At 40.0% G+C, this 22,699-nt stretch overlaps 1 protein-coding gene across 3 annotated transcripts in view; it reads left to right on the forward strand.

Annotated features, from left to right (window-relative positions):
- The window catches only part of ACYP2 (acylphosphatase 2), a 180,996-nt gene extending 158,585 nt beyond the window's left edge, over positions 1-22,411 (forward strand). For 2 of the 3 annotated variants that reach the window (XM_059187667.1, XM_059187663.1), the window contains exon 4: positions 21,990-22,411. In XM_059187667.1, the coding sequence (XP_059043650.1) occupies positions 21,990-22,104 (115 nt within the window). In that variant the 3' untranslated portion in view covers positions 22,105-22,411. The remainder of the gene's footprint in view (positions 1-21,989) is intronic. The other variant, XR_009357209.1, reaches the window with a different exon arrangement.
- The last annotated feature ends 288 nt before the right edge of the window (positions 22,412-22,699 follow it).

Consider the following 22,699-nt stretch of genomic DNA (forward strand, 5'->3'; position numbering starts at 1 on the left):
TCCAGCAGTTCTTAGGCCTTGTGTTACTTAAACTCCCCGAAGCCTGTGAGATTGTGGAGACTCTGGTCTTCCTTAGCTCCTTTCTTCCCCTGGCTTCTAGGATACCAGAGTCTCCTGGTTTTCCTCTCCTCTCTCTCACCACATCCTCTTAGCCTCTTCTGGGGGTGGCCATTCTGGCTCACCACTTCTCTTCCCTGTCTCCATTCATTCCTCATGTGTTGCCATCCATCCCATTCCCAACGGGGAACTTGTTGGCCTACATATGATGTTAATGATATTAATGATATTAACATCATTAATATCATTAATGATATTAACATCATATGTAGGCCAACAAGTTCCCAGTTGTTAACCCTGGGTTCAGTCTTTCCCCTAAATTCCAGACTCGTATATACTATTGTTTACTTGAGTGTCTAAGAGGCATCTCACGCTTCACACATGCAACACGGAGCACTTGATTTCCATGCTGTGGCTGAGACTGCGCCAGGAACCATCTTCCCCTTCTTTTGCTGTAATGCTAGTAACTTCTACTGGGCCTATGGCCACTCAGGATAAAGTCAACGTGGCTTACATTTCTCACTCAGGATAAGGTCAACGTGGCTTACATTTCTCAGTCTCTTGTATAGTGTGTTCTAGCCAATAAAACATAATTGGAAGTACTTTGTAGCCACCTCTGGGAAATACTCACTTATTGTACCATATTTAAAAACTACACTTTAAGGCAGTTTACCGTAAGACACACATTCCTGGCCCCTTTGTTTACCTTTCCTCCATTCTGCGGCCTAGAAGACAAACACAATGGTTGGAGCTCTAGTGTCTGTCTTGGGTAAGGAAGATGAGGACAACATTCCAGTGCTAGCTGAGTGGTAAGTTGAAAATGTGTCTGAGGGTCCCTGAGCTGTCACATCAGTCCTAGACTACCTGCGTCCAGGCTTCCTGCCATGATGAAGTGAAGGCCTCCCTTGTTCAAGCCAGTGTCACTGTGCCCCACAGCTGAATCTGTTCCTACCCAATACCTTCGCCTGTGTATTCCATATTGTATCTTTGGTCTATCAGAGAACAACCCTCCTTTCACATACTAAGCAATTTGGAATATTTGGGAAGTCAAGGAAAACTTTCTTATATATTCATCACTAAACGTGTAAAGTTAGTAGAAAAGATTTGCTTTTACACCAATTTATTCACCAAATACATTTTCTAGAATATATTTGTATCTAATGAAGATTTATACTGCCTTTTTCTCAGGTTATTTTGAATGAGTTCTAATAAAAATGCATTTATGCGCTGAGATTATATTCCCCTCCCAATGGATGATTGTCATCATCTGATATTTTGTGCTGGCGTGCATGCTTTCATATGACAGGCCTGAAATAAAGCACATTCTTCCTGATGCATGTCATGTCCTAATAGGAATTGTTTCAGGCTAGGGTATCTTGAACCCTTTAAGAAGGCTAGGTTAAGTTGGTTTATGGTAAAAGCTCAACACGAATTTATTGAATGAATGAGTAAATAAATGGTATGTTCGCCTATAATTCTTCAGCTCTACAGAGTTATAAGGATAATTTTAAACAAGCTCACAAATTCTTTGCCACTCCTCTGCCCCTGAATCCATATGGGTGAGCCTTGGTGACTGGCTTCTGTCAGACAGAATGCGGTGGAGAGGACAATGAGTGTCTACCAAGTCTAAGTTTCAGTGTAATCCAGGTGACCAAAGAATGTGCTCAGGACAGGAACAAAGCAAGCGTAAAGAAAATGATAGCCTCATTAACCTGTCTGAGGCAATGCTGTGTTGACTGAAAAGCATTAGGTGATGAAGTTTGTAAAAAGGGGATCTATATCATCACTTCTTCAATGTTTTCTTGGGAAGAAGGACTGCCCATATAGATTCTCTAAACCAAAATATGCCTAGACTGGAGAAAGCAATCTAATGTAATTCCATTTCAGCACACTTCCTCAGGTGGGAAATTCTTGCACAAACGGATGATATATTTGACAAATACAGCACCTGGTATAAATCAATACAGGGTCTTCTGTCTTATAAGTCGATCTGTGAATTTGGTTAGCATTTATTTGTGCATCTAAACTGGATCATTTCAGAGAAAGCTTTTAGGATCAATTTCCTAGACCACCGAAGACTGTGGGCGTCTCCACCAAGGTAATGATACCTAATAGGATTCTAGAGGAAGCTGCTAGCTAATTTCGTTCTTTCTTTGATCCAAGTTTCACTGTAGCAAGAAAGAGTGTCTAATTAGAAGAGGCTCCAAACATTAGTCCTCATCTGGATGATTGCCAGACCCAGTGTCGGGGAGGCCATTTCCTTCCACAGTAGGACGAATCTACTGACTTCAGCTTTGTGCTTGTAACTTTGGAAACCTCATACTTTCAATTCTCCTTAAATGCAAGCGTATCACGCTGGTGAGTTTGGGGTTATATGCCCAGTTTGAGCAGCTTCATCTAAAAGTCATCTGGAAAACGAAATATGACAGCCATCTACTCTGTAAGAAGCTTTCGATTCAGAAGAGGGAGATATCATTAATTAAATGGCATTTTTATCCTAGTGACTAGACATTCTTTGATCATTTTATTAATGGTGTCAGAGAAATAGAGCACATCTTAGAATGCAATAGTAAAATGAGGAAGCATTTTACTACAGGGAGGGATCATTACCTGTCACTCAGGATCTTCCATTACATCTTCTCCCTTCCCCCCACAGCCTGTAGTCTGTTCTTCTTTGCCCTTTTCAGCTCACTCGATAGACCAATAAAAGGACATCATCACTATATTCAAGTTGCCTAAGAATCATCAGATTCCTTTATGAAAATTGTAACTGTTTAAAGTCATTTAGCAAGCACACACTATATAAGTTTTTTTGTTATTAAGGTGACAACATTATGCAATTTTAGGTTTTAAATTTTAGGCCAAAGGGTTCATTGGGATTTAGCAATGAGTGTTTTTGACTATCTGCAAAAAAAATCATTAATGTTAAGAGGATATGTATTTTTCTCCTTCACCTTCTGTTTTGCTCTTTATTTTTGTAAAAGGAGGAAATGAACTGGCATATATTTTTATGAATACAAAAAGGAAAACCTTTTGAGGGGAAACGGCTGCTTTCTGAATCTCTTATAACAGATTGAAATTTATGAGCATTGAATACATTAGTGCTGAAAAATACTCAGAATGTCATACCCAAGTACCACTCGTGGGTGGCCGCTTATGAACTGAGGCACTTCAGTGATGTTCTTATATCCTATCATGAGCTATATGAACGGAGTCACGCAGATTTAAAGAATAAATACTCTTCTAGGGGAAAATAAGAATCTAAAAAGATATATTTTTTTTAACCCTGGTAGGTTCAGAAGATAAGCCTTTTCCCTAATTATAAAACATCCCAATAAAGAAAAGTTTTGCTATTTTGACTCCTTAGTGAATATTTAAAGGCATTTCGGAGGTCCCCATCTTTAGGGTTAACAACATGTAGTGCGATAAGCTCTGTCACAGGGGATGCTCTTAAAAGAAACCCTGGCAGTCTTCTTTCCATGAACATGTTTGTTTCACATTTTCCACCTGTCAAATTTCTTGTTTTTCCGGTGGCTCCTGTGCTATTGCCTGCCTCTCCTTTCTCCTTCGAACTATTCAGGAGATTGAATTCTGCACAAATTGTTTTCAGTGACTGTCAGGGAGATGCTTCATAAATTGTCTTTAAAGCCTGCACACACACCTCCTCCACTCCACAGGTGCTGGCCTGGACGGGGAGAGCCTATACTCCTCCACAGCGACTCTGGGAGAGCACTGTGTGGGAGCTCTCACCCAGCACCACACTCAAGGTCTCTGCCCTGGCCAGCCCCACTCTGTTAATGGGAGCCCCCCAGCTCCAAGCTGCCCTTGCCTCAGGGCCAGGGATGAGGGTTCTTAATCCCCAAGTTCAGAGCCATCAGCAGACTGGCAGCCAGCAACAGAGACCACTGCCCTAAAGATTCGTATCTTTAGGACCTCAGAACGTTACCTGCCTTGCTTTAATGGAAAAGTATCTAATAAAGTCGATGGTAAAGAAAAACTTCATAAATAAATCTCTACCCTCCTTTCCAATAATTTCCTTTAAAAAAAAAATGAAAGAGACAGTATCAGCAAGGGAAAAAGAAAAACCTCTCCGTTTTGTTTTTATACCTTACTTGGTTCCCACATGATTTAACGTGATTTGCCAGAAAATATAAAACTATAATGAGAGTGCATACATTTATTTTTTTTTTAAGATTTTATTTATTTGACAGATAGAGATCACAAGTAGGCAAAGAGGCAGGCAGAGAGAGAGGGGAAGCAGTCTCCCTGCTGAGCAGAGAGCCTGATCCAAGGACTGGATCCCAGGACCCTGAGATCATGACCTGAGCCGAAGGCAAAGGCTTAACTCACTGAGCCACCTAGTGGGTTTAAATGTATGCACCCTGAGAGTGTGTACATTTAGAAGTAAAAGAGGACGGCTTTTACTGGGTGGCTCAGTGGGATAAAACTGCTGCCTTCGGCTCAGATCATGATCCTAGGGTCCTAGGGTCCTAGGATCAGGCCCTGCATCGGGCTCTCTGCTCAGCAGGAACCCTGCTTCCGCATCTCTCTCTCTCTCTCTGCCTGCCTCTCTGCCTACTTGGGATCTGTCAAATAAAATTTAAAAAATAAAATAAATAAAAGTGAAAGAGGACAAAAAACAAGGGTGGGAACATAAACTAGGGCCAGGAACAAGGCTTAAAAAAAAAGTATAAAATAATGACCTCTGCTCTGGGTGGGTCACAGTTTGTCTAAACTGTCTTGTAGCCCTCTATCAGCTAATGGCATCACCCCACTCAGCTTGTGAGCATTTTTTGGGGGGGGAGGTGGAGAGGTCAGGGTGAGGGGATGAAAACACAGGGGAGTCTGGCCAACTCACTTTTCATTTGGCTTCACGTAGGAGTAGATTTTAACATATCTTGAATAGGAAACGCCCTAGACTGTGTGTTATTAAAACAATCCTCCTCAAATATTGTTCTTCTGAGACAAAGCGCTCATAAATATTGGAAGGCATTGAATTCAGAATCGAGGCAGGCTTGCTTGCCAAGAAGAGAACCTTAAAGATGTATAAAGCTCCTCTGTGTCTCTCCTCTCCCTCAGCATCAGACAGCTCAGAAGATTGATCTGTTCTCTCTTTCTGCGTTGCTTCACGTCCCCCATTCCTGAAACCATTTTAATCTGGCTTCCACCCCACCACGTCACTGAGGCTGATCCTGCCAAGGTCCCCAAAGCATTTTGCAGCTCCGATTTTATTTAGGTCTCAGCAGCATCTGGAAGTTGACTTCTCTGTCCTTCTTAAAATATTCTGTGGCCTGGGTGTTAACGCCATACTTGGTGGCTATCTCCCTGTTTGCCGGTCATTCCTTCCACCTGTCCTCTGCTCACCTCTCCTTTTCCACTTGCCTCTTCAAAGTTGGTCTTCCTTGGAATTCTGTTCTAGTGCAGAGAGGAACTCCAGATCTGAGAGAGCCCACAGCAGGGTTGCTGTCTTAGAGATTAGTTAAAAAACAAAACAAAACAAAACAAAAAAACTCATCTCTATATCCCTTAGTGTAGAAGTTCATCCAGTTCTAGTTCACTGAATAACAGCAATGGTGGAGAGGGTACATTGCCTTGCTCAATCACGGTTCGACATTCCCTCTGGTTTCTTTCCTTGACTGCAGAGGCGAGGTAGGAAACCTGGTTTCCTCACTCCCTTGCAGCTAAAGCCTCAAAGGAGATGGAAGTTTCATCCGTCAGAGGTCCTCATGTGACAGCTGAATTTGAAACTGATCTAGGTGGAAAGCGAAGCGGCTGGCGTATCTGAGTCATGCACTTAGCGGTATGAGGACCCTGCAGATAGTACGGGGCTCTGGAGCAATTCTGGTGGACTTCCCAATGCCTGGAGCGCAGTGAGGGTAGCAGGGTCATTAGTGCTGTGATTTGGGTGCCAGCCTCCTGATCCCCAGCAGTTTCCCCATGGGCTTGTCACACAAAACAATTGTCCAAGGCTTAGCAAAGAAGATTAGGGAGTGTCTTTCAGGGAGTTTCTGGGTATTCTCTACAGGTGGCTTTCAGGAATTTTCTGATTCTATACAGATGTGCACCTTTAATTTTCTACTAACAAGGCTATTTTACAACTCTAAGGTAGAAATTTACTTGTAGCCAACTAAAGAAATGCAAATACACTTGTTCATAGCAAAGCAAATTACTTTTTTTCTGGTAGATAGAGAATTGAATTTGCCCCTAAGAAAAGGTAGTCCCAAACATTTTTTTGAATTGCTCTAAAACTACCTAATATGGGGGCCCCTAGGCATATGTGGTTATTGAGCACTCACAGTGTGGCAAGTTTGAATTGAGATATGTTTTAAGTGTAAAATACACGCCAGAATTCAAAACCTCAATATAAAAAGTATGTAAAATAGCTTGCTTTATTCATTGTTTGTATGGATCATACATTGAAACAATAATTTGGATATAATGAACTAAAAAAATGTCAAAATGAATTTCATCTACTTATTTTTACTTTAACACGGCTCCTCGAAGATGCTCATGTTACGGCTGTTGGGCAGTCCTGTCAATTTCAACCAGGTTCCGCCCTCTCAGCCAGATGAGTTCAGCATCCCTAATTGTATGTATTTATATACACACATATGTCTACATGTGTGTGTGTCTCTCAATTCTCTTTTGAACCAGATAGAACCTGGCAGATGTTCTGTCATTAATGAATGCATTGAATAGAAATATTTGACACAAGTCATTTTATATTTGCAGGAGAATCTCAGTTTTAACATTTTACTCTTTAGCAACCAATTCTACAGAGTTGCTCCAACAGGCCTGATCTAAGTATGTTCTTCCAGCCCTCCTCGTGATTTTGTAAGGACCAAATTCCCTTCTGAAAGAGTGAAGATGGTTTTCATCACCTGCTACAGCCCCCTGATACAATAGCTAAAAATGGAGGGTTTACTAGGTTCTGCATACTGTCTGAAACACTTTGCAGATGACCTCATTTCATCTTCAGTAACAACTCAGAGGCAGGCAACATACTCTCCATTTTACAAACGGGGACACTGAGACTTGACGAAACTTGCCCCACATGACCAGCGGGGAGGTGGTAGCTGATTCGCACTCCAGCAGAATTGATCCCCAAGTCCTCCTCCAGGACCACTATGCCACTCTCTCTTGTCTTTCTGGTATGACAGAGAAACCAGAGGCTTCAGTCATGCCCTCACTTCTGCCTCTTCTGCTCCCAGGCCTTTGATCCCAATGTCTGGTTTTGAGAAGCCTGGGCAGCTCTTCCAGACTCTCCCCGCTGGGGAGGTGGAATGACACGCCCTTTCCCCCTGCAGCAGAGCAGTAACGCCGGTAGGTTTTCCTCGTGGAACTGCACTAGAAGTACAGAACTCTGACCATCACAGACCATCATAGCTTGCTTAAGAGGCTCTCTGCCATCCTTGGCAAAGACGGAGAACAAGTATACCGTAGCAACTGTATTTAAGAGCTTATTGTGTGTCACATGCTGCACTGGGCAATTTCTATACATTCTCTTTAATTCATTCAGGAACTCAGTAAGGTGGGGGGTACCCCTATTTTAAAGAGGAGTAATCTGGGTTCCGGTTAATTATGGAAGTGCTGGGATTCCCTTGATAATCACTGAACACTTCTCTGCTTATGGGCTACAGATGAGAGAAATTTTAGACATTACAGTTGATATTTAAACAATGCTGGGGGTGGGGTTAGGGTTGCCAACACCACACCATTCGAAATCCACGTATGACTTTGGGATCCCCAAAAACTTAACTGCTAATTCCCACTATTGACAGAAGGAAGACTTATTGATTACAGGAAGAGTTGATTAACACATATTATGTATGTCAGATTATATACTATATATTTTTTAACATTTTGAGAGAGAGGGAGAGAGTGTGAGAGAGAGCATGAGCTAGGGGAGGGGTCTAGGGAGAGGGAGAAGCAGACTCCCCTGCTGAGCAGGGATTCCCCAAGCAGGCTCAATTCCAGGACCCCAATATCATGATCTAAGCTGAAGGCAACCACTTAACTGACTGAGCCACCCAGGTGCCCCGACTATACATACTACTCTTAAAATAAGTTAGAAATTTTGTTAAAATACATTTACAGTACTGTGCTATATGAAACCCTCATACAAGTGAACCTGTGCAATTCAAATTCATGTTCTTCAAGGGTCAACCATATAGTAACATATAGTAAAATACCATTTAAAAAGCTTGTATCAATAATGAACAAGTCTATGCTATTAATTGTCCACACGTAACGAGTAAGAAACATGCTTAAGAAAGGAGAATAGCAAAAATATTATGTACTTTCCTTCCATTATCAATGCTATTTTAAAAGCTTAAAATGGGCAGGCAACTCAATATTTTCCAGGATGCACTACATTTGCTTTTAATTCATTAGCTGTCTCTTCTTACTGTCTGCTTTCTTGCTATGGTCTACATTTTACACCAGTGCCGCAAAGATATCCGAAAGGATTATTCTGCCCCACTTCAGACCCAGGAAATAGAACTGGTATGAATTATTAATAGTGTTGGCTTTCTAGTGCTTTAATTCCACCTCTTTGCATCAAGAAGGATATTAGTTAAATGGAATTTTTCTTATCATGCCAGGAGCTTACTACATTTTGTAGGAAATACTAAATGACTTGAGTAATAGAAGAGACCGTCCTATGTTGATTTTCACTTAATACTTACAATGGATTCTCCATACATTGCACTCCCTATATCCTTGTCAGTGATCAGTTAATAGGGCAATTTTTACACTGGGCTCTTCAGAGCCCCTGGGTTTCCCCAGAGGTACTCCAGGTAGAGCTGGGAAATGGAGGCCTGAGGGGGAGTTTCTGCACCTCACCTCCAACCATTCCCTTGCTTCAGAGAAGCACTTACTTCTACAAGCATCAAGCTTTCAGGAAAGATTATGTTGGAAGGGATTCTTCTTTTTAAAAAGTTTAAAAAGCCTGACTACAACTACGACAGTAGGCGTTAGCACATCTTTGGAATACTAAGAATACTAAGAATAATGTCTAATTTTGTACATCTGAGGATATACAACCAGCTGTGCCCTGAACTTAAATGGTGGTAGGTTGTGTGACTGGGTATACGGGATGGACTTGGACCTCCGGGGGTGTTCTAATAGTCACTCAGCACTCTGGGTGAAGTCTGTCACCATGCTTTCTTATGTAATGAGTAAACTTAAAATCATAAGAATTCTGAGGCTGGCAAAAATAGGGGAACAGATTCCACAAATAATCGTGGTTCATGTGCTTATATGCAGGTTATTAGGTCAGACCCACAGACCTTCAGCTTCCTCTAAGCTTCCTCTAAGAGGATGAATATAGTCATTACTCATGTTATTTCATAGGGACTGCCATGAATTTTTTTTTTTTTTTTAGATTTTTTCTTTATTTATCTGACAGAGATCACAAGTAGGCAGAGAGGCAGGCAGAGAGAGAGGAGGAAGCAGGCTCCCTGCAACGCAGAGAGCCTGTTGTGGGGCTCGATCCCAGGACCCTGGGATCATGACCTGAGCCGAAGGCAGAGGCCCAACCCACTGAGCCACCCAGGTGCCCCCTGCCATGAATTTTTATCATTTTTCTGTAATAAGAGCAACTCTGTTTACCTTTCAAAGCGTGTTAAAAATGGGAGTGTTTTGTTTCATGTGAGATAAAGTCAAGAGTTAAAAGGTCGTGCCCAGGGCTCCCTTCTGTGTATGGACTGTAGAACACCTGAGAAATGCCCCCCTTTCTCACGCATGGAATCTCTAGACTGGAAGAAGGTAGGCAGAGGACTAAGGGATTCATTCAGTACATACCGTATTTATTGACTGCCCACTGTCATCAGGCACCATGCGAGATGTTGGGGAGGCAACAGTGAGTCAGACTCATACCCTGCCTTCTTAGAATTTGCATTCTAATGTGGAAGAGGCATATAGTGAACACATCAAGAATTACATAGACATAGCAATTACAGAATGTGATCATTCCCATGATACACATCATAGTTGGGGGCAGGGTCCTTTTTAGATAGGGGCAGTCAGCAAAGGGTCTCTGGGAGGGTAGAAACCTGAGTGCATTTTAGAAGGCCACAGCTGGCCTCTTTGCTGGCTGCTGAGGCCATAAATGTGTGGCGTTTACTATACTTGATAGAATATGTGTGCCATCTGCACCGAAGAGTCAGAGTGCCCTGGAAACCCTGAGGGGACCCATAGTTGGTGCCTGCCTGAGCAGGAATGGAAAAACACAACACAGTTAATTTATTAAATGACTAGATTTTTCCTTGGTCATCTTACATTCATCAGCACCATGTTTTATTCATTTTCTTTTGCACAAAGATGGCCTAGAGAATACTTAACTACATGCAAGATTCTTGTCTTTTGCCATTCCACACAGAAATTCTTATAGCTATGTATAATCCTCATCAAACATGTAAAAGATGCATCCATAATGAAATTTTCTCTTCTATTATTACTTTATTGGTTTTTTTGTTGTTGTTTTTAAGATTTTATTTATTTATTTGACAGACAGAGAGATCACAAGTAGGCAGGGAAGCAGGCAGAGAGAGGGAGGAGGAAGTGGGCTCTCGATGTGGGGCTCGATCCGAGGACCCTGGGATCATGACTTGAGCCGAAGGCAGAGGCTTAACCCACTGAGCCACCCAGGTGCCCCTATTATTATTTTATTGTTAAGGACAACATGATTTAGGTAAAAAAAAACTTTATAGAAATTAGTTTCATTTGCAAAAACTCTATGTATAGCATTTAAAATATATTAGATTGAAGGGAGAACATATGACTATCAAGTAACATGACTCCTGTAGAGTTTCCACTTAACATCTTATCCTTCCATTTTTATTAGTTGGACTGTCTTATTTTGTTTTTTTTTTTTTAAAGCCTTATCAGTGGATCATATTTCTTAAATAGAAATACCTGAAAGATATATACACACAAAGCAGACTGAGATTTACAGCAGAAATAGGAGACTTCAGTGTCGCTCAAGCAAATGTCATTCACTCGTCCTTCCAACCATCCATCAGTATTTGTTCAGTCTACTAACCTAATAGGTAAAATATGCTGGAGCCAGAGCCACGTTTGGCCCTGTCCCTGAGTGAACAGTGTTTATGATTTTTTCTTTGCAGACTAAGGCAACTCTCTTGAAGGTATGGAAATAGCTAGAATGTGGCTTGATAGTCTATAGTAAAGAGTTTGAAATTATCCAACCAAGGTGATAAAAATGGATGAACAGAACAAATTCTGGAGAACTACATAGGGTGGCTTACCTATAAACCCCAAAAGAAAACTATTCTACTACTATTCTACTAACGAACTTGAGTAAGGCATCTGATTACAATGAAGACATCACTATTTTCCCTATATTCTAGTTTAAAAACATGACAATTAAAAAGCATCTTGTTCAGGGGCGCCTGGGTGGCTCAGTGGGTTAAGCCGCTGCCTTTGGCTCAGGTCATGATCCCAGGGTCCTCGGATCAAGCCCCGAATCTGGCTCTCTGCTCAGCAGGGAGCCTGCTTCCTCCTCTCTCTCTGCCTGCTGCTCTGCCTGCTTGTGATCTCTGTCAAATAAATAAATAAAATCTTAAAAAAAAAAGCATCTTGTTCAAAATAGCAAGAAAAATAGAACATATTTAAGTATTATCAGGAAATAGGACTTTAATCAAGTAAACTGTAAAATTTTTATGAGGAACATAAAGACTTGAACAAAAGCAGGGAAAATTGTTACTCTTGATGACAAGATTAAATGTTAGAATGCCACTTCTTTCTGAATTACTTTAAGACTTAAAGGAGGGGCACCTAGGTGGCTCAGCAGGTTAAGCCACTGCCTTGGGCTCAAGTCAAGATCAAATCCCATATCAGGCTTCCCCTGCTCTGCGGGGAGTCTGTTCCCCCTCTCCCTCTGCCTGCCATTTCCCCTGCTTGTGCTGTCTCTCTCTCTCTCTCCCAAATAAATAAATAAAATCTTTAAGATTTAAAAGGGATTTGAAGGGATTAGACAAAAGTATGCTAAAATCTAGTAGACCTCTAGATAAACAAGGACAATTAGAATTATTAAGTTAAGGGGTGGGGAAGTGTAGGGACTGGACTGCTGAGCATTAATATATATTCTAAGGCTATAAGAATTAAGATGGTTTAATGCTGGTTTAGGGATTAACCAAAGGCATCAATGGATTTAAATAGAATGTCTAGAAAAATATTCAGGCACATACACAGATTTAATCTATGATTATAGTTGCTCTCGGGAAAATGGCTAAGCATTCAAAATTAAGGCCTCTTTTTTATACCATGCAATCATATAATTCCAGATGGATTAAAGATTGAAATATAAAGAATAAAGTCATATTTTCAATTCAAGATGTTACATTTGGAACATATGCATTTACTTCTGCTCCCACCTAAACCCCACTTAAGTATGAGTAAAATTGATTTTTTTTAAAGGTTTAAACACCCACAGGAATGAAAAATGGGAGAGAAAGCTACAAAACTTTGAAAAACAAGGCAACAAAACTTCAGAAATCAGACCAGCTAGTGACTTGAGTGGGAAGGGTCCAGTGGGAGGAGCAGAGATATGGCCCTTTCAACACAGTGGAAACCCCCCAAGACTCAGGCCACTGGACGGGAGCAGAAAAGTGGGGTCAATTATACAAGGATTTAAATTTGTTAATAAGTTATTCTACCTCCTACACTATGAAGTTGCTTCCCTGCCCACCTAGGTGGAAGCCAGAGTTTCATGCTCTAGAGAGGGTCTTCTAGGAACAGCTGAAAACAGGTATTCAGTGAAAGTTACACAGTGAATATTGAGGCCTTACCCTTCTTCCCAAAACATACACAGCCAAATTGATGGATTCTAGGTGGGATGTTAGACACACCTTCCCTGAAGATTTGCCCAGACCAAGAGAAGAGATACAAAGATATCAAAATTGGAGGCTTCCCCCATAAAATGGTTTATTGACCTCTCTCTAGTAAACCTAAGACCACAGCTCTGCCTCTGGCTTAAGAGAAGTCCATTCTAGATTGGGGGATGGGGAGTCCTGCCTTCCATTGTTCACTCTAGGAAACATCTGCTGAATTGTTAACTCTGCCTCTAAGATGGGATGTCCCTGTGGAGAAGCCTTTGGCCCAAGCAAGCACTGATCCTTGGCCCCACTGGTCCCACTATGCTTGTAGGACAGATGTCCTGCAATGCAGGCAGCATGTACACTGCTCCTGGCCATCTGGTCACCCTCAGGGGCTCTCCCTGCTCTTTAGCAAGAACTTCCATAGCAATTATTTAATACCTTTTCACTCTAATTCCTCAACCCTAAACCTCAACTTTAATCTCTTACTTTACTAAGAAATGGAGGCTGTCTTGTGCCAATATCTCTTCATATCCAAGTTACTCTCATTTTCTTGACTCCTCTTATGTACAGAGAAGATGTGGCCTCTTCTCTAAACCTAATGAGCCTACTTAACGATCCTGTTTCTTCCAACCTGCCCTGGAGCCTTGTCCAACCAATTACCTCTTGTCTTGCATCTTCAATTCATTCCCTCTGCCCACTTGTGAGAATGTGTGCAGTAGCGCTGAGATGAGCCACTCAGCCTCCCTTTCAAAACTGAAGGACTTATTCTCCAGATACTGGGAGTGCTGGTGGAAGGTGGCCCTCAGCCATCAGCCCACTTCAGGAGTTGCCTCGGTGGAACGAAGTCACCATACTGTCACAACTCCTTCTCTGGGCAGCTCTTCTTTAATGACTGGCTATGGTGGGAGCGCGAGATGGGGTGGATATTAAGACCCTGCCCTCTCACTGTAAATTGGGACAACAGTGAAGGGTCTTCCCTGCTTCAGAATTCCTCATGTGTTGGCTGAGGTCTTCAATGAAACTGCATCTCACCCAGCCTCTCCCTCAGTCCAATTCTGTCTATTGTCCTTGCCTCCCACAGTTCTTGAACCTGAGAGCATCTCTACAAGCTAGTGGCCATCTCAGAGTCTGTATCCCAGGCTCCCCTCTCTATGACAGCAAGTCTGTAAGTCATGGACATTTAATTTAAAAGTTTGATAGGGAGTAGCAAATTGCCCTTTCGAAAGGCTGTACAAATTTGTATTCCTATCAACAATCCAGAAAAGTGCCTCTTTTCCCACACCTTAACTGTCACTATTGGATATCAAAGTTTCAAATATTTGCCATTCCCTAAGTAACAGATGGTATCTCCTTCTTGCTTGATTTGTATTTTTAAAATTATGAGTAAGAGAGAATATTTGCACATATTTATTGGCCCTTTATATTTCTTTCCTTTTTATTTGTTTGTTCTTTGACCATTCTTTTATTAGATGGCTATATATTGATTTTTTTGTATACAAAAAAATTGTATTTTTTGCATACAAAGATTGAATTTTACTATAAATAAATTGTGACTTAATACAAAATGAAAAAATGCTTTAAAAGTAACATATTCATTTGTTGCATAATCTGTGTGTTTAACATTTCTTTTTATTATGTTAGTCACATACAGTACGTCATTAGTTTTTGATGTAGTGTTCTAAGATTCATTGTTTACATATAACACCCAGTGCTCCATGCAATATGTACCCTCCTTAATACTCATCACTAGGCCAATCCATCCCCTACCCCTGACCCTCTAAAACCGTCAGTTGTTTCCCTGAGTCCATAGTCTCTCATAGTTCATCTTCCCCTCTGATTCCCACCCCCCATTTTCCCCTTCCTTCTCCTAATGTCCTCCGTGCTATTCCTTATGTTACACATATAAGTGAGACCATATGATAATTGACTCTCTCTGTTTGAGTTATTTCACTCAGCATAATCTCCTCCAGTCCCATACATGTTGATACAAAAGCCAGGTATTCATCCTTTCTGATGACTGAGTAATATTCCACTGTACATATGGATTGCATCTTGTTTATCCATTCCTCTGTTGAAGGACATCTCTGCTTTTTCCATCTCTGCATATTCCAGAATATACTGATATGAACGTAGGGGTATATATGGCCCTTCTTTTCACTACATCTGTATCTTTGGGGTAAATATCCAGTAGTGCAATTGCCAGGTCACATGGTAGCTCTATTTTTATTTTTTTGAGGAACCTCCACACTGTTTTCCAAAGTGAATACACAAACTTACATTCCCACCAACAGTGTAAGAGGGTTCCCTTTTCTCCACATCCTCCCCAACATTTGTTGTTTCTTGCCTTGTTAATTTTTGCCATTTTAACTGGTATAAGGTGGTATCTTAATGTGGTTTTGATTTGAATTTCACTGATGCCTAATGATGATGAACAGTTTTTCATGTGTGTTAGTCATTTGTATATCTTTTTTTGAGAAGTATCTGTTTATGTTTTCTGCCCATTTTTTGACTTATTTGTTCTTTGGGTGTTGAACTTGAGAAGTCCTTTATAGATCTTGGATATTGGCCCTTTGTCTGTAGTGTCATTTACAAATATCTTCTCCCTTTTGGTGGGTTGCCTCTTTGTTTTGTTGACTATTTCCTTTGCTGTGCAGAAGCTTTTAATCTTGATGAAGTCCGAAGAGTTCATTTTCACTTTTGTTTCCCTTGACTTTGGAGACATGTCTTGAAAGAAGTTGCTATGGTCGATGTCAAAGAGGTTACTGCCTATGTTCTCTTCTAGGATTTTGAAGGATTCCTGTCTCATATTGAAGTCTTTCATCCATTTTGAGTTTATCTTTGTGTATGGTGTAAACAAATGGTTCAGTTTCATTCTTCTGCATGTGGCTGTCCAATTTTCCCAACACCATTTGTTGAAGAGACCATCTTTTTTCCATTGGATATTTTTTCCTGCTTTGTCGAAGATTATTTGACCATAGAGTTTAGAGTCCATATCTGGGCTCTCTACTCTGTTCCACTGGTCTATGTGTCTGTTTTTGTGCCAGTACCATGCTGTCTTGGTGATCACAGCTTTGTAATATAGCTTTTCAGGCAACGTGATGCCCCCCATCTTGTTTTTCTTTTTCAGCATTTCCTTGGCGATTCGGGGTCCTTTTTGGTTCCATACGAATTATAGGGTTGTTTGTTCCAGCACTTTGAAAAATGCTGCTGGTATTTTGATCATGATGGCATTCAAAGTACAGATTGCTCTGGGCAGCATAGACATTTTAACAATGTTTATTCCTCTGATCCATCTTTTTGTGTCTTCTTGCATGTGTCAATTTGGCGTCAGTTTCTTGCCTGAGTATTCTGCAATTCCTAGAGTGTAGATCCTTCATCTCTTTGGTTAGGTTTATTCCAAGGTACCTTCTGGTTTTTGGTGCTATCATAAATGGAATCAATTCCCTAATTTCTCTTTCTGCAGTTTCATTATTAGTGTATAAGAAAGCAACTGATTTCTGTGCATTGATTTTGTATCCTGCCACATTACTGTAGGAATGTGTAGGAATTCTAGTAATTTAGAGATGGAGTCTTTTGGGTTTTCCACATAAATTATGTCATCTGTGAAGAGAGAGAGACTGACTTCTTCTTTGCCAATATGAATACCTTTTATTTCTTTTTGTTGTCTGATTGCTGTTGCTAGGACTTCTAGTACTATGTTGAACAATAGTGGCAAGACTGGACATTCTTGTCATGTTTCTGATCTTAAGGGAAAGGCTCTCAGCTTTTCCTCATTGAGAATGATCTTCACTATAGATTCTTCATAGGTAGATTTTATGAAGTTGAGGAATATTCCCTCTATCCCTATACTCTGAAGGTTTTAATTAGGAAAGGATGCTATATTTTGTCAAATGCCTTTTCTGCATCAATTGAGAGGATCATGTGGTTCTTCCCTTATTAATTTGTTCTGTTACATTGATTTGTGAATGTTGAACCACCTTTGCATCCCAGGGATAAATTGCACCTGGTAGTGATGGATAATCTTTTCAATGGACTGTTGGATCCTGTTAGCTAGTATCTTGTTGAGAATCTTGGCATCTGTATTCATCAGGGATATTGATCTGAAATTCTCCTTTTTGAAGGACTCTGTGCCTGGTTTTGGGATCAAGGTAATGCTGGCCTCATAGAAAGAGTCTGGAAGTTTTTCTTCTGTTTCTATTTTTGAAATATCTATTCTCCTGAAGCTATTATTTTCTTAGAATGTTTGGTAGAATTTCCCAGGGAATCCGCCAGGTCCTGGACTCTTGTTTTTTGGGAGGTTTTTGATTACTGGTTCAATCTTGTTACTGGTTATTGGTCTATTCAGGTTGTCAGTTTCTTCCTCTTTCAGTCTTGGAAGTTTATAGGTTTCCATAAATGCATCCATTTCTTCTAGGTTGTTTAACTTATTGGCATAGAGCTCTTGATGATTTCTGATGATTGTTTTTATTTCCTTGGAATTAGTCATGATCTCACCCCTTTCATTTATAATTTTATTATTTGGGGTCTTTTCTTTCTTTTGGATAAGTCTGGCCAGTGGTTTATTGATCTTACTAATTCTTTCAAAGAATCATCTTCTGGTTTCATTGATGTGTTCTGCTATATTTCTGGCTTCTAACTCCTTGATCTCTGTTCTAATCTTAATTATTTCTCTCCTCGTGCAGGACTTAGGCTTAATTTGCTGTTGATTCCTCAGTTCTTTAAAGTGTAAGGAGAGTTTGTATATTCGGGATTTTTCTATTTTTTTGAGTGAGGCTTCGATGGCTACATATTTCCCCCTTAGGACCGCCTTTGCTGTATCCCATAGGTTTTGAACTGATGTGTTTTCATTCTCATTGGTTTCCATGAATTGTTTAAGTTCTTCTTTGATTTCCTGGTTGACCCAAACATTCTTGAGCAGGATGGTCTTTAGCTTCCAAGTGTATGAATTTCTTCCAAACCTTTTCTTGTGATTGAGTTCCAGTTTCAAAGCATTGTGTTCTGAGAATACAATGTGCAAGGAATAATCTCTATCTTTTGGTATCAGTTGAGACCTGACTTGTGACCCAGGATGTAGTCTCTTCAGGAGAAAATTCCATGTGCACTTGAGAAGAATGAGTATTCTGCTGGGCGCCTGGGTGGTTCAGTGGGTTAAGCTGCTGCCTTCGGCTCAGGTCATGATTTCAGGGTCCTGGGATCGAGTCCCGCATCGGGCTCTCTGCTCGGCAGGGAGCCTGCTTCCCTCTCTCTCTCTCTCTGCCTGCCTCTCCATCTACTTGTGATCTCTCTCTGTCAAATAAATAAATAAAATCTTTAAAAAAAAAAAAAAAAGAATGAGTATTCTGTTTTAGGGTGGAATGTTCTGTATATATCTATGAGTTCCTTCTGGTCCAATGTGTCATTCAATGCTCTTGTTTATTGATTTTCTGCTTGGATGATCTATTACTGAGAGTGGCATGTTAAGATCTGCTACTATTAATGTATTCTTATTAATATGACTCTATCTTGATTAACAGTTTTTTTATGTAATTGGTTGCTCCCATGTTATGGGCATAGATATTTACAATTGTTAGATCCTATCCTTGGACAGACCCTTGAAGAGTGATACAGTGTCCTTCTTCATCTCTCATTACAGTATTTGTTTTAAAATTCCTATTCTAAGATTTGGAAATTTCTCTAGTATTTAAAATTTAGCTTCATTGCCACTGCTATCACAAAGCTGTCCCTGAGTACCACCTTGTCTAGAAATTAACCCCATCCAGTTCCTTTCCCTTTATATTAAAATCCCATTGCTCATTACATTCTGAATCACAGTTATTTTTATCTTTCTCCAAACTCTTCCATTAGATTGTGAGTTACTGAAGGAAAAAACCTCCTTTTAGATATCTGTGTATGCATTCCAGTATCAGGGATATGCTTTGCATACAGTGCTACTTAAATATTTATTGAATCAAAATGAATTAACAGGTACAGTTTGATTATGCAGTCCTTAACTAATACTCTTCATGAAACAAGGAGGTAAAATTAAAGCACTTTAGCTAGAACTCCTAGATCTGCCATCTCCAGACCAGAGCCATACCTGTAAAGGGCTGACTGCAGGAGCAGCACACAATTCAAGTTTTAGGGCTTGTACCTTAGGGCTTGCAACATGACAGGTGACCAGAACACTCCCAGGTAAGTAGGTAGGTCAGGGAGATGGTTCCTAGCAACTGGGGTACCAGGCTTGGAAACATGGTAAAAAGTGGCTCTCCATCAGATACAAATACACATTGTAAACAGAGCTGAATCCCTGAACAGCACAACCATTCTGCCCCTACCAGTGACATAGATTTCTTCTTGACCATACTTCTGGTTGATAAAGTTCTTAATGATGTTGAAGACCAGCTACAAGCAGGTAGTCAGACTCTCAACTGGCTAAATACATGGAGTTATCATCTAGATGGATTAGTCATTGCAACGCAGGGAGCCATTAGTACTGATTCACTGGTTACAGTTGCTCTCCTCTACTTCTCTCTTGAGCCCATTTAAACACAGCTTCCACCCACCAACACTGTTCTTAGTGAGATCATCAGTGACCAGTGTGTTGCTGCCACGTTTAATTCTTAGTCCGTTCTCACCTTACTTGACCTGCCAGCAGCATGGACCCTGTTGATCCCTCCCTGTTCCTGGAGGACTGCTTTTGACTCCTGGCACAGGATGCCCTTGTAGCTTTTCTAGATGCTGCTGCTTTTCTTTGCCGGTTCTTCCTTTGCTTCCTGGGCTTTGAACTTTGTGGTCCCCTAACGTAAAGCACACTCCTCAGAACCCTTTCCTTTTCTATATTCATTTTCTTGGCAATGCCATCCAGTTTTATGCCTTTCAGTACTGGCTACCTGCAGACAAATTCCAACCTTATCTTCTCCAGCCAAAGATCCAACTGCTGTACAACGTCTCATGTAGGTGTCTGCTAGTTAACTAGCTCAGTCAGCATTCCAAAACTGAACTTCTGATCTCCCCACCCCCAACCTGCTCTTCTCACAGTCTCTTCATTTCCATGAATCATGTCAACCAAGTAGTTTTCCACCAGTAACTCTGATGTCATCCTTCAGTCTTCTCTTTTCCTCACACCATGTCCAGTCTGCCAGCAAATCTATTGACTGTATCTTCAAAATACATCCAGAATCTGACCATTTTTCACCCCCCCCCCCAAGACACTGTTACTACCCTGAGCAAAATACAGAACTGTTCTGCTCTCTATGGACTATAACATACAGGGTTAATGTGTCAATCCGAGTTAAGAGTCTATATAAAGAACTTAATGCTGAGCAAAATGTGCTCAATATATTTTTATTATTTCTGGTTTCAGACAAGATTTCAAGGAGATAGGACCATTAAAATGGAAGCCATTGGCTCCTTTTCATGCAACTGAATTTTCTTGTTCGACACATGCAATTTCAAGTTTTAAGATTTTAACAGAGTTGAATAAAGTAAGATGTGTTACTGAGCTTAGCTTCTTAGAAGGAAAAAAAAAAAATTGGCTTACCACAAAACTGTCCCAAGAGCCAAAGAAAGGGTTAAATAAATAGTACAATGGCAATTTGAGTCATTGGAATCCTCTAGCCCGAGTAAGAGTAATTTTCAGATAATCTGACACCTTTAGCCTACAAAATATTTTTAAATCAAGGTTACATGAGATTGTTACTTATGATATCACACAGCAATGTATGGCTCTGACTTCGCAACTTGAAAGAACTTGGGGAACAGGAGCAAACTGGTTGACTATTTCTACAGCAACATCTGGGTAATAGCCACCACTTGTACAAAACTGTCTCATACTGTTTACCTGTCATCTCACTTCATCGGTTATCCCAACTAATTGTTTATAGGTAGAAAGTCTGGAAAAGGGGCGCCTGGGTGGCTCAGTGGGTTAAAGCCTCTGCTTTGGCTCAGGTCATGATCTCAGGATCCTGGGATCGAGCCCCGCATTAGGCTCTCTGCTTGGCGGGGAGCCTGCTTCCCTCTCTCTCTTTCTCTGCCTGCCTTTCTGCCTGCTTGTGATCTCTCTCTGTGTGTCAAATAAATAAAATCTTAAAAAAAAAAAAAAGTCTGGAAAAATCTTTAGCAGTAATATCTGAAATGTCAACAATATTAAAATAAGCCTGAATGGTATAGGAAGCATCTCAGATAAGGCACAAATTAGACATACATATTTTGCTAATAAAAACCACTGCAGGGGCGCCTGGGTGGCTCAGTGGGTTAAGCTGCTGCCTTCGGCTCAGGTCATGATCTCAGGGTCCTGGGATTGAGTCCCGCATCAGGCTCTCTGCTCGGCAGGGAGCCTGCTTCCTCCTCTCTCTCTCTGCCTGCCTCTCTGCCTACTTGTGATCTCTGTCTGTCAAATAAATAAATAAAATCTTTAAAATAAATAAATAAATAAATAAATAAATAAACAAACCAACCACTGCACTACAGAAGCAGAAAAATAGTTTCATAGCATTTAGCTTGTCCCTTTTTAATGTCATTTTGGTAATATATGTAGTAAGGTTTTTGAACAGATAAAAAAATGTTCATCTAATTTCATTTTAATGTTTGTGGAAAATCACTTTCTTTACACTTATTTTTTCATTTTTTTCTTTCAGCCTGCACAAATTGTATGTGTATGTGTGTGTCATCTACTATGTGCTGGATAATGAGAAAAAACAATGATGAATTGTTTTTATTACACTTTAGAATTGTAAAAATATAATCTCTTTGTAAAAATATAATCCTTTTACATTTAAGAGCTAGGTTATAATGGCTTTGGATGTTTTAAGAAGGGGAAAATAACTCCAGTATGAAATCATCAGTTAACTGTGCTTAATTTGCTATTAGTTTTTCTTTGTCCAAATTTGATTATGTATTAAACTTTCTGTTCCTCTGATACATACATGATGTATACAACGTAACAATTTTATTTCACATTAGATGTAAAAGTTATAGTAAACTCCCATTGGGACCTGGGGCAGGATTATTTCATGTAGTCCATATACATGTTATATGCTAATATTTATTTTTTATAGGATGTCCTGATAACACATTATATGCTAATTTTTGTTTTGTTTTGTTTTGTTTTGGTAGGATGTCCTGGCTGTGCAAAGTTGGAAGTCCTAGCTCTCGCATTGACCGCACGAACTTTTCTAATGAAAAATTCATTTCTAAGCTTGACTACTCAGATTTTAGTATTCGATACTAATAGAAGAGAAATAAAAATTTTAATGCTTATAATGCACAACACTAGATATTCTTAAGTCTGTATTAGAATATTAATAGAGTGAGTTCAAAAAGGAACTTTCTGTTCTGAAAGGTACAACAGAATGTGTTACTAAAAATGTCTGACACAAATAGTTTTACTCAAGTATGTTTTTAAAAAGTAAAAACTTCGCATTACAAAACATTTAATATGCATATTTAAACTTGCTAATGGAATCTTTAAGTCTAATGAATGTTCTAGCAAACATGTTATTTGGCTAGGCTTAAAATAAAGCTAACCATTTAAGGATTATTTGTCTGAAATGAATTCTAAAACCTTCTGCGTAATATTTTATTATTGAAGTTGAGTCATTTGTTTAAAATAAAGACCCAGTCATTAGATATAAATGTGTGATGATTAGTATAACCATAAAGTCCTATCAATAAAGAATTAATTTTTAAAATCCTGGTTGAGGTTGGAGCTGCTTAACGCTTCCTGTGAACTATATGGTTCTGTATAGTAAGCAGGTGAGTGATGAAACAGATAAGACCCCACAATTACAGTATAACCAGCAGCAAGATTTGTGTCAACAGCTATC

The sequence above is a fragment of the Mustela lutreola genome, chromosome 9 (assembly GCF_030435805.1).
Source record: "Mustela lutreola isolate mMusLut2 chromosome 9, mMusLut2.pri, whole genome shotgun sequence".
Classification (NCBI taxonomy): domain Eukaryota; kingdom Metazoa; phylum Chordata; class Mammalia; order Carnivora; family Mustelidae; genus Mustela; species Mustela lutreola.